This window comes from Salvia splendens, chromosome 19 (assembly GCF_004379255.2).
Source record: "Salvia splendens isolate huo1 chromosome 19, SspV2, whole genome shotgun sequence".
Lineage (NCBI taxonomy): Eukaryota > Viridiplantae > Streptophyta > Magnoliopsida > Lamiales > Lamiaceae > Salvia > Salvia splendens.
The window spans coordinates 22,414,152-22,429,399 of NC_056050.1; the positions used below are offsets into that span (position 1 = coordinate 22,414,152).

General features: G+C 34.6%; 3 protein-coding genes across 3 annotated transcripts; all 3 read right to left on the bottom strand.

Moving 5' to 3' along the window:
• Positions 1-351: 351 nt before the first annotated feature.
• Positions 352-1,635, bottom strand: LOC121779169. The gene is made up of 2 exons (XM_042176497.1): positions 1,469-1,635; positions 352-925 (listed from the first exon to the last, which is right to left on the bottom strand). The coding sequence occupies exons 1-2, from the start codon at positions 1,633-1,635 to the stop codon at positions 352-354; spliced, it is 741 nt and encodes a 246-aa protein (XP_042032431.1).
• Positions 1,636-5,933: 4,298 nt separating this feature from the next.
• On the bottom strand, positions 5,934-6,687 carry LOC121778787 (protein GLUTAMINE DUMPER 2-like). Its single transcript, XM_042176185.1, has one exon. It carries the CDS (start codon positions 6,600-6,602, stop codon positions 6,114-6,116), a length of 489 nt encoding a protein of 162 aa, XP_042032119.1. The 5' UTR covers positions 6,603-6,687; the 3' UTR covers positions 5,934-6,113.
• Positions 6,688-11,171: 4,484 nt separating this feature from the next.
• Positions 11,172-13,822, bottom strand: LOC121780254 (transcription initiation factor TFIID subunit 10-like). The gene is made up of 6 exons (XM_042177796.1): positions 13,632-13,822; positions 13,483-13,547; positions 12,053-12,115; positions 11,865-11,919; positions 11,749-11,799; positions 11,172-11,510 (listed from the first exon to the last, which is right to left on the bottom strand). The coding sequence occupies exons 1-6, from the start codon at positions 13,731-13,733 to the stop codon at positions 11,430-11,432; spliced, it is 417 nt and encodes a 138-aa protein (XP_042033730.1). The 5' UTR covers positions 13,734-13,822; the 3' UTR covers positions 11,172-11,429.
• Positions 13,823-15,248: the final 1,426 nt, after the last annotated feature.

The following is a 15,248-nucleotide window of genomic DNA, read 5'->3' on the forward strand; positions in this document are numbered from 1 at the left end:
CCGTGCTTATTGGAGATGCTCTTATCTTCCCCTATATGAGCACTCACAATGGTTGGGATATGCCTCCCATATGCCCTCCCATTCCACGTCAGTTTTTGACCAAAGGGCATATCTCTCTGCAATAGAAGGTCTCTCCCATAGGGCTCTTCCATTTCATTTCATTTCATTTCATTTTCACATCATCATCATTTTATTTTAATTTTTAGCACTTCTATATTTAAATATGTTATTAAATTAAATTGATTTAGAACCAAAAATATTAATACGCAAATCTTCATTGTATTACAAAATTGGAAAATAGAATACAACGAGATGCAAAATTTACAAAAAACTAAAAATAAAAATAAAGCATCAGTGCCTACGCCTCCGTGACCAAATTTCTTCAATCATATCGTGCTGTAGACGATTGTGGGCCTCATTTTGGCGCATATCAACAAATGCCCGAAAACGCTCGGCGTATCCGTGAGGGACACCCTGGCGGTGGGACTCTCTAGCGACACCGTGGCTGGGGCCTGCAACGTCTTGGACGGGGACGTCGGCGACATCTTCACCTTCACTCTCCACTAGCATGTTATGCATTACGATAACGGCGTGGATGATATCAGTGATATCACCTGGGTAGAAGAATCGCGCCAGCCCTTTGACCAATGCAAAACGCGATTGGAGCACACCAAAAGCCCGTTCCACATCCTTTCGCGCCGCCTCTTGTCGTTGGGCAAAATAACTCCTTTTCTCCTCAGATGGACAACTGATCGTCTTCACGAAAACGGGCCAAGTTGGGTATATGTCGTCCGCCAAGTAATACCTCATCTGATGTTGGTTGTCGTTGGCGGTAAAATCAACCAAGGGGCCTATTCCCTGACACTGGTCGTTGAACAGAGGCGAGGACTGCAGGACATTTAGGTCGTTGTTCGACCCGACCACACTGAAGTAGGCATGCCAAATCCATAGGCCCTGGTCGGCAACGGCTTCCAGAATGATGGTTGGGTGTGTGCTCTTGAACCCGCTCGTAAATTGGCCTCTCCAAGCAGTCGGGCAGTTCTTCCACTGTCAATGCATACAATCTATACTTCCCAGCATACCCGAGAAGTCGTGCACCCTGCGGTGCAAATCAAGCAGGAACTGGCAATCTTGTGCGGTCGGCTTCCGCAGATAGGTGAGGCCGAAAGTTTGAATCGCGCCTTTGCAAAACTTCTCCAGACAATCGCGACAAGTTGTGTCGGCGACGTGAAGATATTCGTCGAACATGTCGGCACATCCTCCGTATGCCAACTACCTAATTGTAGTCGTGCACTTCTGCAGTGGTGACAGTCCAGGCTTTCCGGCGGCGTCCCAACGCTGTTGGAAGTCCGGGTAACGCGTCGACAACCCGTTAACGATGCGCAAAATTAGCTCTCGCCGCATTCTGAAACGCCGACGGAAAACCGCCGGACCCCATTGTGGCTCCTCGGCAAAGTAATCCGCTTACAGCCGGTTGTGAGCCTCAGTGTGGTCACGGTCGACCGATTGACTACAATGGATTGGCCTTGGAATCGCCTCCTGGTTCGCTTCTTCACGACGTCGTTCTGCCCTTGCAAGCACGCGCTGCACCACTTGGTTTATGACTCCGTCGTCGGAATCGTTACCGGAAGACATTGATTAATGTACTAGAGAGAGAAAATGTGTTGAAATAAAATGAGAGAAGATAAGATGTTGGTGTGGGAAATGTAAAGAATGGGAGGTGGTATTTATAATGGAAGAAATGAAATAAAAAAATTAAAAAAATCCAAAAAAAAAAGGAGAGACCGATGATCGGCCCATCTTCCACAATGGATGGCCGATCATAGCCTCATTTCAATGGCCAAGGCCGATGTATCGGCCCATCGGAGGGAGGCTTTGGAAGGCCCTCTCGCTGCAATGGTTGGCCGATGAGGCCGATGGGGAAGGCCCTCCCATCGGCCAACCATTGCTAATGCTCTAATGTGTGACTTTAGTAGTACCACTGTCGATGGAATTACAAATAATGAAATATTGAAGTATTTTTTATTACTCCCTTCGTCCCATAATAGATGATACATTTGGGGAATGACACGAGATTTTAGGAGATGTTGTTTTGTGTGTTAGATGAAGAGAGAAAATAGTATATTTATATTAATGTGAGAATGGGCTTTTTCCAAAAAAAAATGTGATATCTTTTGTGGGACAAACTAAAAAGGAATGTGTGACATCTATTATGGGACGGAGGGAGTACCATTTTTGGATACTACTTTTACATTTATTGGTGCACTACATTTTTAATTTCACACATTGTTTACATTTTGACTCACATTGTCTAAGCGAAAATAGTGAAATGGACTATGATAGTTAATACTGTTTCCTAAAATATACTTACACAGTAATTTTTTTTGTCGATTTCCTAAAAGTAGAAACTCTCTATTTCAAAAATAGATTCCACAATTCACTAATGCTAATTTTACTCTTTTTCTACTTTTCTATCTTATTTTACCCATTTTCACCTTATCTTAATTTATTATTTTATCAATTTTAAATTAAAATCCGTGTCGTTTCCAAAGTTTTTATTTTTAGGAAACGGGTGGTGTATAAAATTCATTACAAAATTAACATCACAATTATGCAACTGACTATTTTTGTAGTTCCTTCAATTTTTTAATTTGTCTGGAAACAATTAAAAGGAATTATCCGGTTAAAATCATTTTCATATTATATTATTAGTGGTGACCTAACGGGTATAATGTCTAAAGTCAGAAGTCTCATTTCAAATTTATTGTGCCACAAAGTATTCTTTTGGTAGAGTAATTATGAATATAATGGAACGGAAAATTCCTTTTTGTTTTAAATAGCATTGATACTATTGTAGTAGTCTATAATGAGAGCTTAATTAATGGGATAATTAATGAGTCTATAATGAGAGCTTAGTTAATGGGTTACTGAGTACTTTTGGGCTCATCTGTTTACATTGTTTGGGCTGATTCACACTCATATTCTTTTAAAGTATCTATTTGGCCCATGTCATAACAATTCTCGATAGTAGAGTGTATTAATCCATCCGTCCCACGAGAATATGCATCTCTTTCCTTTTTAATCCGTCTCACAAGAATATGAATTTTCTAATTTTAGAAACTCTTTTATTTATAATTAGATGAGACTCATTCTCCATTAACATTACTTTTATAGTAATTCTATCTTTCTCTTACTTATTAATTTTGCATTAAAACACATCTCGTACTCAGAGTGTAAATTCTTTAGGGATTGAGGGAGTATAAAGGAGTTGTAAAAGTGAAAATTAACATAATAAGAACATAAAAATTTATGCTTTTCTCATTGGTTAAAAAAGTTGGGGTTAATTTTTGTTTACTAAAGTTTCTATTAACATAGTTCTGCATTAGTTGAGTGGTGGTTAGCCGGCGTCGGATCGCCGCAGCGGAGAGTATGAGAATGTTAGTAAAGTGGATCGCGTAATCAGCCAATCACATTGCACCACCTGTATTCAAATTGCATCCCCAACAAATTAAGCCAATCACATCACAAACCACTCATGTCTCCCACACTACTCCCAGCACGCAAATCATCTTTATTAATTACATATCATTGATTCTTAATTTAGATATTTAATTTCCAATAGTTGTTGCTACTTTGATGGTTGAGGATTGTAATTCATAAAGTATACCGGAAAACAAAACTTGTGCGGTTGAAGAAGATCGACATCGACTCGTTGGCGTGTTCTGTTGTTGTTTATCTGTAAATTGCAATTTCCCTTATATATTCTGATCATATACTGATACGAACATTATTTAGTTAGTTAGATTAGAGATTTGCGTATCTTTTCCACATCTTTATTTATTTGCGTATCTTTTTCATATCTTTGTTTTCTTGTTAAGTAAGTTAGTTATTAGCATTATAAATAGGAGTTATTGTAATCATTTGAGAAATCAATCAAGAATATCAATATTATCGTTCATTCTCTTCTCTAAAGTGAGAGACCCGTCTTGCTCGACGGGCATTTGCCCGCGACAAACATTTATCGATCGCCGATCTACGGACGCCGATCAACCCGATAGGGCGTTTATCCTATCAAATGATTACAATAACTCCTATTTATAATGCTAATAACTAACTTACTTAACAAGAAAACAAAAATATGGAAAAGATACGTAAATAACCAAAGATGTGGAAAAGATACGCAAATATCTAATTTAACTAACTAAATAATGCTCGTATCAACTCCCCCACGGTTGAAATCCACTTTGTCCTCAAGGTGTGAACTACGACACAATGAAGAGAGTCGAAAACATCAGAAACCAAATCTGGTGTTGTGCGCGGAACATCTTCCGTCGGGCAGCGGCGCAACTTCGGTTCGAGATGGTGGGAAGGCATAACTAGTTGTTGTGCGCGGGTGGATTCCCGTCGGGCAGCGACGTAGCTATGATTCGATCGGTGAGGCTAGTTGCTGTGCGCGGTGGATTCCCGTCGGGCAGCGACATAGAGATCGCGATGAAAGCACCAATTTGATAGGATAAACCCCCTATCGGGTTGATCGGCGTCCGTAGATCGGCGATCGATAAATGTCTGTAGCGGGCAAGTGTCCGTCGAGCAAGACGGGTCTCTCACTTTAGAGAAGAGAATGAACAATAATATTGATATTCATGATTGATTTTTCAAATGATTACAATAACTCCTATTTATAATGCTAATAACTAACTTACTTAACAAGAAAACAAAGATATGGAAAAGATACGCAAATAAACAAAGATGTGGAACAGATACGCAAATCTCTAATCTAACTAACTAAATAATGTTGGTATATGTGTAAATTACATAACATAAAGAAAATGATTGGACCAGACACGAAGTTGTCGTGTTGTGGACAGTGAGTTGCAGTATGAGGCCGCCACATATCTCCGACCACCCTTACGCCGCCGGTATCCGAAACCGGCAACTCTATTAACCACAACTAATACTAATAAATATCTAATTAAATACAAATATATTCCATATCTGTGTAATGGCACCATTAGTTAATTAACAAAAAAGGAAATCCCATTCATTAAGAATATATACTTTGGTCATTTTCTAGTCTTATCCTCTTCATCAGCACAAATCATAGTGCTTGATGACTACTTCATTTTTTTATGCACCATTTTCCATCAAGTTGCAAAGACAAGATTAATGATTTTAGCTTGCCACCTTTTGTTGCCACTAATCATACTTATGTACTTGCAACTTGTTTATTTTTATTTTTAATTGAATTTTGAATAAAGGTCAAGGATTGATTTTTCCCATCAATTGAGGAGTTCGGCTGAAATGTTTCACATTTAGTGGTTACTCCATCTGTTTCCCAAAACAGGAATTTTAGGGACGACACAAGTATTAACCTGAAATTGATAAAGTAAACGAGAAATAGAAAAAAAAATGGTTGGAGTATTTTTAGTGGAGAATGAAGTCCACGAAAAAAAATTGGTGGTCCATCAATACTATAATGATATTATGATGTGGTGTGTCCAATACATAATTTTGTTGACATTTCAATATAAAGTGTTGACATTATGTGTTGATATTTTAATGTCATCATGTTGACATTTTTAATACAATGCGTTGATGAATTAGCAGAGTTAGCAATATAACGCACCTCATGCAGAGTATTACATATAATATATACATATAATGCAATATAATATCCTATATATACTGTCAATAAAGAATATAATCACACAATATATCCATATAATATTATAGTGCATACTATAAACCTTACATATAATATATACACATAATATAATAATAATATCTTATATATATTGTCAATAAAATAATCATACCACACTTGTTGTTAGTGTTGTTTTATTATGGGTATAATTTTCATTTTTAGAAATAAAATGTCCACGAAAAAATTTCCCGCAATCAAAAATTTCAGAACATAGATATGGCATCCAAAATTACACGTCGATCGAGCAATTGATCAATTGCAAAGTTGTATAATTCCAAAAATTCCAAAATGAAGCTGCTCATCTCAATAGAAAAGTTACCTTTCATCGGATCTCAAAATTGAGCAACAACTCAAAATCAAAAGAAGCAAAAATAATGATCAAAATCGACAACCCTAAAAATATTTTTCATTAATTAATAGTAGTAGTACTTGATTGGTTTTGCTCTTGTTGCCTCAATTGTAACTGCTCCCCATTTTCTACTACATTTCTATCATCTTTCTTCACCTTCTCCTCCTCTTCTTCTTCTTCTCCACCAACTTTTCCTTTATTCTCAACCTTTTCATCTCCAAATGAAGCATTTCTAGCGGTGGCTAGGTAAGTAGGATTGACTTCACCGGCCATGATCACTAAGAACTTTTCTTCGAAAACCGGCAGAGCCTTCTCGGCTGAGGCGCCGTCGCCCTTCTCGCCTGCTCCGCTCTCCACGTCTCCCTCTTCTACGGCGGAGAGCTTCCAGTAGGAGCAGGCGAGGATGAGAAGGGCGAAGGCGATTAAGCCGAGCATCGCCGCCATCCCCCCGAAGAGGTACGGCACAGGAGAGTGCCACGGCGACCGCTGGATGGCGGCCGGCGGCGAGAAGTTTGCCGCTTTAGTGGTCGAGTGAAAACCGATTCTCATTTCTTTTGAGTTTTACTAGTTTTTTTTTTCTTGAAATGGAGAAGTGGAAAGAAATAATTGAGTTGATTTGAAGAGGGAAAGTGTGTGTGTGTTTTTGAGTTTGAGAAAAGGGAAGGGAGGTTTGTGTCTATTTATACAAAGAGAGCTTAGGTCACTTTGCAATTTGGAGAATTTTTTATTATTGGATTTGATGTTTTATGTGGTGACATTGAGATAGTATCTTATATGTGTGTGTATTGGAAAAGTAATATGGATAGTGCATCTAATATTCGTTTCATATTCTAATTAACAACGTACGTATATGTAATAAAGGAGTTTAAATTCCTTACACATTTTTTTTATTGGATAAAAAAACCAAAATCATATACTATAAAATGTAGTGAGCATTAAAAAGTACAAAGCTCAACTCAATTAAAACAAACAACAAGATCACCACCACAACGAAATCAAAACAAGACGGACATCAAGCCAAAAAACAAAGGAACAAGCGAAACGCACAACAAACTACGACCAACACACCTCCCACCAACAAAAAAGCAATACAAGGGGCAACTGACAACACAACCACCAAAAGCCGAGAGCTATCCCAAACACACGCAAAAATGGTAAAAGAATTAGAGAGCGAGGTGAGGTTCACCTTTGTGTCGCTCGACAAGTAGTATTGAATCTTCGACAAATTCTAGAACACTTTCTACTTTTGATCAAGTCGTCATATAATTCTCCTGGTAGAAAAGAAAAGTTTGGGCACCATACTTTAATCAATAATCCATGTTACATGCACGAATTCAGATGTCACGTGCTTCAAATTAGAGAAGATGATTAGAAAAACGAAATTCTTCTTATCTCTACTAATTAATTTATATAATATTGCTAAAAATGTTTAAAATAATTTTACGGTTTATAGTGCATTCAATATATGGTGTACTACTTTTTAAACCGTCGAATTTTTTCCAACCGTGTCTAGAATGGATTCTAAATTTCGTGAAACTAAAAATTTATTCTGATAAAAATTCTGATTCTACCTAAGGTTCATCCTATTTTTTGATACCATATCCATGTTTGTCACAAAAACAGTGTTGATATTTTACAGGGTAAAATTGTTAAAAGAATATACTTAAGTTTGGTCAAATTTTAATTTGTCCCAGAATTTTAAAATTAAGCAAAAAGATTATGAAGTTTGGATCTATTAATCTTAATTATCAAATGGTGTTGTTCATATTCAACCAAACAATATCATTTTTCTTATTAATAGACAACATTTTTCAGTTCATTGGCAGTGATGTCTATATACTATAATATTTCGGCTATCATATCAAGTATTTGATCAAAAAAATTCACCATAAGAATAAATTCAAACATCATAATTTTATTACTGATTTTTAAAATTATGAAAATGGAATATAATTTAATCAAAATATGAGATGTGCAATAGCATTTTGTGTGATTTTCTACTACAAAGTACAAAAAAAATGAATCATAAAAAAGTATTTACTATATCATTATATGTATTCAGCGTATGAAAGCACTATGTAAAGTGAAGACAAAGCCAGGGACAAACCACTCAGATTATTCATGTAGGCATATCATCAAAGTCACATAATCATTAATCAAGGGATTTATTTATAAAGAATATTTTTAGTGCATCATTAACTTTGCCTATGTCATATCCTCCCATTTAATTACACATTTCTGCCATCACTTACAAATAAGCAGAAAATTACGAAAATTTGGTTAAATTTTGATCCTGCAACTTTTAAAGTGAAAATTTGAAATTTTTATCAAATATCCCATTTTCCTCTCCAGTCTGCAATTTATGAAGTTTTGTATGGATATATACTATAGTATTGTGATTACTATATTTTGATTTAGAGAAGATACTACTGAAAATTACAAATTGCTATGTGTATATAAATATAATTGGCCATACATCAAAGTGAAAGGACAAGCACTGTGTTGGAGATTAATAGGATCTCATGATTCCCATCCCAATCTCAAAACAATATCCAAATATTTATGTGTGTCATTTCATGGGCCAAAATTAATCTTTCAACAATTCGTAAATTTTTAATCTAACCACTTCTGCCTCTTTTTACTTTCACAACTACTGTAATTAAAATCAGTAGAATTATATAGCTTTTTTGCTTATTATTATGTGGTTCAATTCTTGAGTATGTAGCGTGGTGCATGCGTTTTAATTTGATTATGAATCTTGAAGATGGATATATATAACAGCTAATTAGAGATTAAACCATTATAGAGTAAATAATTAATTTGTAGTAATATATTATTGCAGTGTTGCATGAATTTATCAAAATGTAATCTTGGTTACAAAAGGGAAGGCCAAAAATGTGAATAAGAGATAGAATTAGTTAAGTGTTTTTTTAGTGAATCTCAGCATGCATTTTGATGAATTCTAGAAGACTAAAAAATAAAAGATTGTTAGAAAATAGAGAGGGAATATTAAGATCGTATCCAGTGAAAGAAATATGTATATTGTTAGTGGGAAAAGCACCAAAATTAATGTAAATAATTGAAAATTGGGTAGAAATTAAAAAGAGAATAAAGAGTCACAAATAGCATTATAATTGTTCCCAAAGAGGGTTGATACGTGACATAAGACATAAAGCATTAATTAATAAGTCCAACTCAAGAAACAAAAAGAAAAAGCATTTAATTAAGTCAGCCATTATTCTCTTTTTAGATAAGGAAGCACCCAAACCACTCACTAATCACAATTAAAATCAATCATTTGCGAGACGTCGACGAGGCCTCGCTTAGATTTATTATATTTGCAACAGATACTTTACGGAGTAGTATTTTATTAATTACTAGCTTTTAATGACATAAAGTTAAGGGATATTGTTTTTAAAAATTATAAATACTTCTGATATTTTTTATGAATTTTAAAAATGGTTTAAAATATCATAAAATTTACATTCAGTGTGTTATTTCTCGACTTAGTGCGAAGTAAGGTATTTTTAGCAAAAACTTATTATATGTGGGTGACTGTAAAACATTTGTGATATTTTAGACCAATTTTAAAGTTCGTGGCAAGTAGGATAGAAGATCAAATGGAAAGATATGTTGATTTAGCTGTGCTAAATATGACTAAAAAAGCTATGTACGGCATTCGGATATGGTAATCGACCCATTTTAAAAAAAACAACACACAAATTACAAAGTTTATGGGTTTAGGACCAATATCCTTAAATTTAATTATTGTATTTTAAATGCGACCCACTATATACATGCACAATATTCTTTTCTTAAAATGGAGGGATAATTTTCTCAAAAATAACCAATAACGGTATTAATTTTATTTTTATTTTTATAGTTAACTCACCGGCTGAATTTTTAAATTTTCATACTAAACTATTTAGCTTAGCAGCTTTTGTTGAGTTGGGTTGATAATCATTAGTTTGATTTCTATTCGTTGGTAACAGCTTTAATAGCAATAAGAGCATAAATGCTTTCATGATAACAATTAACAAGAAATTATAAAATAATCCGTTGTGATTCCTCCATCTTATATAGTAATAGTAATATTAATATTAATTGAAATAAATGTATCAAAGGGACTAATGAAGGGCTTAAATAATCAAAGCATACATCACCATCACTATTTTAATTTCTCACGCACTTATATAGTTAGATTAACTTATTATTTGAAAGTGAAGAGCTTATCTTCAACAATTTTTATTGCAATCCTCAAAATTAATAATAATAAAAATCGGAAGAAGATATTTTATTTTGTTAGTTTAGTTCCTACTTTTTATCTTTAGGATCTCATTTTTATTTTGTTATTAAACATAGTATAGTTTCTATCATCTCTAAGAAAATAAAAATATGTTATCTCACCTTTGGAACCACTCTTTAAAAGTATCCTAATACTTTTCATATTATGTCGTACACAGATAATTAAGTAAAGTAGAAAGTAGAAACCTTTAGAAAAGAGCATTAATTATTTACATAATTTGATATTGTGCACCATAAAGAGTTGGATGATAATGAACAATACAATTGTCATCAATCTATAATTTTGTACTATTAGATTAAGTTAAATTCCAAAAATACGCAACAGTATAATTAGTCCCCATAATTATTATAACAATTAAATCACCTCTGTTGGTTTAGGTGGGAATAAGTTCCGCAGTTTTAGTATTCTTTATTTAACTGAGTATATTTTTTATTTCATACTTTAGTAATCACATTGAGCAATTACTTGAATTTAATTTCTGTTATGTAACTTATGTTATGAAAGGGAGAGACCTTCACTTGTGACAAATAAAACTAATCATATTTGTCCGTCCAGTGGAATCATATTTGATAAAGATTAGTAATGAAGGGTTAATTAAAAACTTTAAAATAAATGTCCCTTTTTTTAACTTGAATCGATTTTTTAAAAAAATGTAAAGAAATTAAATATCTCATTTTGAATTTACACAAATTTAAAAAAATTGAAATATGGATGAAAAAATTAATTAAATATAAATATTATTTATATATAGTACTAGTACGTATTAATTTAATAATAATGTTATCGAAATTAAATAGTGAAATATACCATCATTTACTAAAAATAATAAAAGAAAATAATATATTTAAGCGGATAGCAAACTTGTACAGAATCATCAACAAAAATATGTACTGCACACGTTTCATTGTATTCAACTAAATTACGCATAGTTCAATTGCACCACATTTGAAACTGACAGTAATTTGATTAGAATGGAAAAGATAGAGATGGAGATTGCTAAACCAACTGCACAAATCCTCAGACACACTTGGTATACATATCCAATTGTATCCAGTGGTTCGGGCAAGTAGTCACTCGTCTCTCGTAGCAGGATCTAAACCAGCCGTTGGAGTGTCAGCAAAGTATTCTTGGTGTTTGACATTCACACCATACTGCAAGCGGTATGGAGAAAACTCAGTTACTATCAATGAAAATGAATAACTTGATTTTCGATTACATAAAAAGAAACTAGTAACAAAATCCATGTTGGGTAAGTTATTTGAGGTGGTCACAATACTGCTGGTTCACTCACTAAAAAAACACCGCTGGCATTCAACTAACTAATGCTGTGAATCTTTGAAATGCTCATCAAGAGCAGGAAGCGTAAAAGTATGAAACTAAGGCAGTTACCTCTCGTAGAGCCTTGGACAGATCCTCCATTGTCAAGATCAAACGCTTCTCCTGTTATGAAGATTGTTAAAACTAATAAAGATGATTGCAATTAATATAAAATCACATGTATCAACCTTTTGCTGTTTATCTCTTTTGTCCTTGATTACAGCTGGCCTTGCCTTACACTGTCTGCATTGAGATGCAAGGAAACAATCATCCGATAAACACTAAGATAGATATAGCAAGGGCAATCAAAACGAACCACATAAATAATGATTATCTCTAAGTAAAATTTGCAAAGAGGAAAGTAAAAGAAACATACTGAAGTGCATCAGTTGCCACATCTGCAATGAACTTCTGTGTTGCAACTGCTACCAACCTTGTCCTAACGAGAAAGAAAGAGAAAACATGATACACCAAAAGAAGATGTGAACTGAAAGCACCAGCAAACGGGGGATAAGCACATGGGTAATCAGTAAAGGGGGAAAATTAGAAGACAATAAAAAAGAAAACAACACTGTCTAAGAATTGCCATAAAAGGAAAACTAAGTAGTTATAGTTAGCATGTTGACTCTTTTATGAGTAAACAAACAGCACTGCTAAATTACATTTCCTAGTCTGTAAGGAGGAATCAGGGAATCTATGCCAAATAAATATTCTTCAGAAATACTCACCCCGTCCTGTAAAAATATTCACTTATTCCCATTTTTGTCCGTCAGCCAAAATTACTCAGTCTCAATTTTTAGAAACTAAACCCTAAACCCTCCCACCATGGGAATCACTCTCCGCTCACAATGCTTCAACCACTTTTTATAGGACCCATGCCACTGTCGATAGGGACTATTTTTATAGGATAGAGGGAGTATATTGAAGAAATACGTGCATGTATAGCATGATGCATTTTATGACAATTAATCATTTCGAATTACAGCAGTAGCATTTAAGTATACAGATCTGTCCCCAAAAGTATTTTCTGTACATCTAACTATTCCAAGTTATTTGAGGCTGATTTTTAATGGTAATGTGCTGAATGCTACTGGAAGCAAGGAATACTCAAATAAGGAATAGCAGAGAAATTTAATAAACCTGGTTTTATGCTTTCACTGGATGTAGCTTTTACATGAATGCCTCGGTGGACATACATTGTAGGTCAAATAACCTTGTAAATGGAAAATAATTTCGCAAAAAAAAGCAAAAAGTTTCTATCAAAACTCTCCACTACCATGAGTCATGACATCTATGTGTTTTTTTCTTCCTAATTGAAGAACAGGAGAGCTTTTTGGAATAAAAGTCTGCTTTCATAATAGAAAGTGTTTATCAGTAGTGTTATGCACTTGCTCAAAACGTACTTGAAAATCAATCCACTTCAAATGCAAAAATAAAAGAAAAACTAGAACCCACAACTAGCACTAGTGCACTCACTACTTCAAATAAACACTAAATAAGATCCTGCTATGTAATCTAGTTAGGAGTTCGCACACAACATCTGCCTCCAGGTGATTTCTAGTAATCATGTCACTATATTGTAAAACAGAACAACCTAAAATTGGTAAACTGAAACAAGTCATAGTTAAGCAATTAAAGAAAATAAGAAGAAGAATAATTAGATCAACAGTTGAGTAACAGGATAAAACAAGCTAAAATCGTCGTAGTAAACTACAAAAACTGAAAATTGCAGAATAATTCTAACTAAACCGATGCTATTTCCCCCGATCTAGGGCAAAATAGAATGAAAGGGAAGAGTATACCTACAATCGGGTGTCGGGGCACTGGAATCCACTTTTCGCCAAGTAATGCTCCACCAATTCATCAGGTATCTGTGTAGAAATACGATTAGTTACAAATAAAATGGATACGAAATTTCAATTGCAACACGGCGAGGTATAGACAGCGACTATTACCGTGGGGGTATAGTCCATTAAGGAAGCGAGGAACTCTGTGAGCGCAGTATCGTCGTCGTGTCGCCCATCCTTGGGTTGCTGATGGCTGCTTTGGCCGTTCATTTTTCACTGTCCTTCCCTAGGCTCAATAAACGGCGGAGATGGAAGCGGCGCGTGAGCTCAGACACGACGATTACTTTATTCCTTGGACTGAATTGAGCTATAAATAAGAATTCGTTCGTCGGGTCATTTCAGGTCGAGCCCGACCCGATCCAAGTCCGAAATTGTAATTTTCCAACCTATCCAGTTTAAATCCTGTAAATCTCTATAACCTCAATTAGCATTCACTAATAATCTGAATACAGAACGATATTTAAGTTTCTTTGTACTAGTATCAATGGGAGTCTTTATTCTTTAAAAAATATTATCGATCTTTCCATACATTGATATAATATTGCTGAAAGGTCTTGTGCATTTTTAGACAAAATACCCTTCAAACTTTCTTGTGAGAGAGAATCGTAATTTTAGTTCATTCATTTTCCATCAAATATTTGCCGTGAAAAATTATTTGCCACATATTTTGACTACATGACATCTCTATCATGAAAAGACATAAATAAATACTCCATTTGTCCCACAAGAATATGCATTCTTCTTTTTTTGTCCGTTTCACAAGAATATGTATACTTTCTAATTTTGGAAAAAAATTTCTCACTAATGAGGTGAGACTCATTCTTCACTAATAATACCTTATATACTTTTTCTCTCTACCTCTCTCTTGCTTTATCAAGTTTGCAATAAAATCCATGTCGAACCTAAATTGCATATTCTTTAGGGACGGAGGGAGTAGCTTTTATACTTTGAGGATATTTTGGTCTGACTTCTTTATAAAAAAAAAATGCGAAAATCCTTTCAATGATAACGTCTGGTGATATTATTAAAAAATATGAACAAAGTAATATTAATTCAATATCCAAGGACCAAAAATATACTGCTTCTGCCTTTGGAGAAAAACGCGTTTGTAGGCGACTTTGCCTTTAAAATAACGCAAATGTACCCATTTTGTTATCAATTCCATTTATGGGAAAAATGCCGATGAAGTTGGCGTGTTTATAAGTAAAAACGCCAGTGATATTGGCGTGTCTATACGCAAACACGCCAACATAGTTGGCGTTTTACAATGGCACCGTATCTTGCTCGTATTTTTAACCAAAATACTTAAATTTGAACACGTCAATCTTGATGGCGTCTTTACGATATAAAACGCCAAGGTCATTGGCGTGTTTAACGTAAAAAACGCCAACCTGATCGGCGTTTTTCGGTTGAACCATATATCTCAGATCTCCCCCAAAATCGCAGACCCTAATCACATTTCCTCCCTCCCCAAAACGCGAAAAACCTTCCCAAAGCTGAAAAACGCGAAAACGCTTGCCTTGGTCGGGTTAACCCGGTGGTGGATTGAAGCGTGTAGATTTCTATTTTGGCTCATTTCTTCCAAATATTAGTACTCGCAATCGGTTAGTATAACTAATTTTTAACTCATTCTTCCAAACATTAGTCTACCAATATCAATATTTGATGGATTATTATGATAGTATATATTGTAGTGTAATTTATATAATTATTTGATGGATTGTT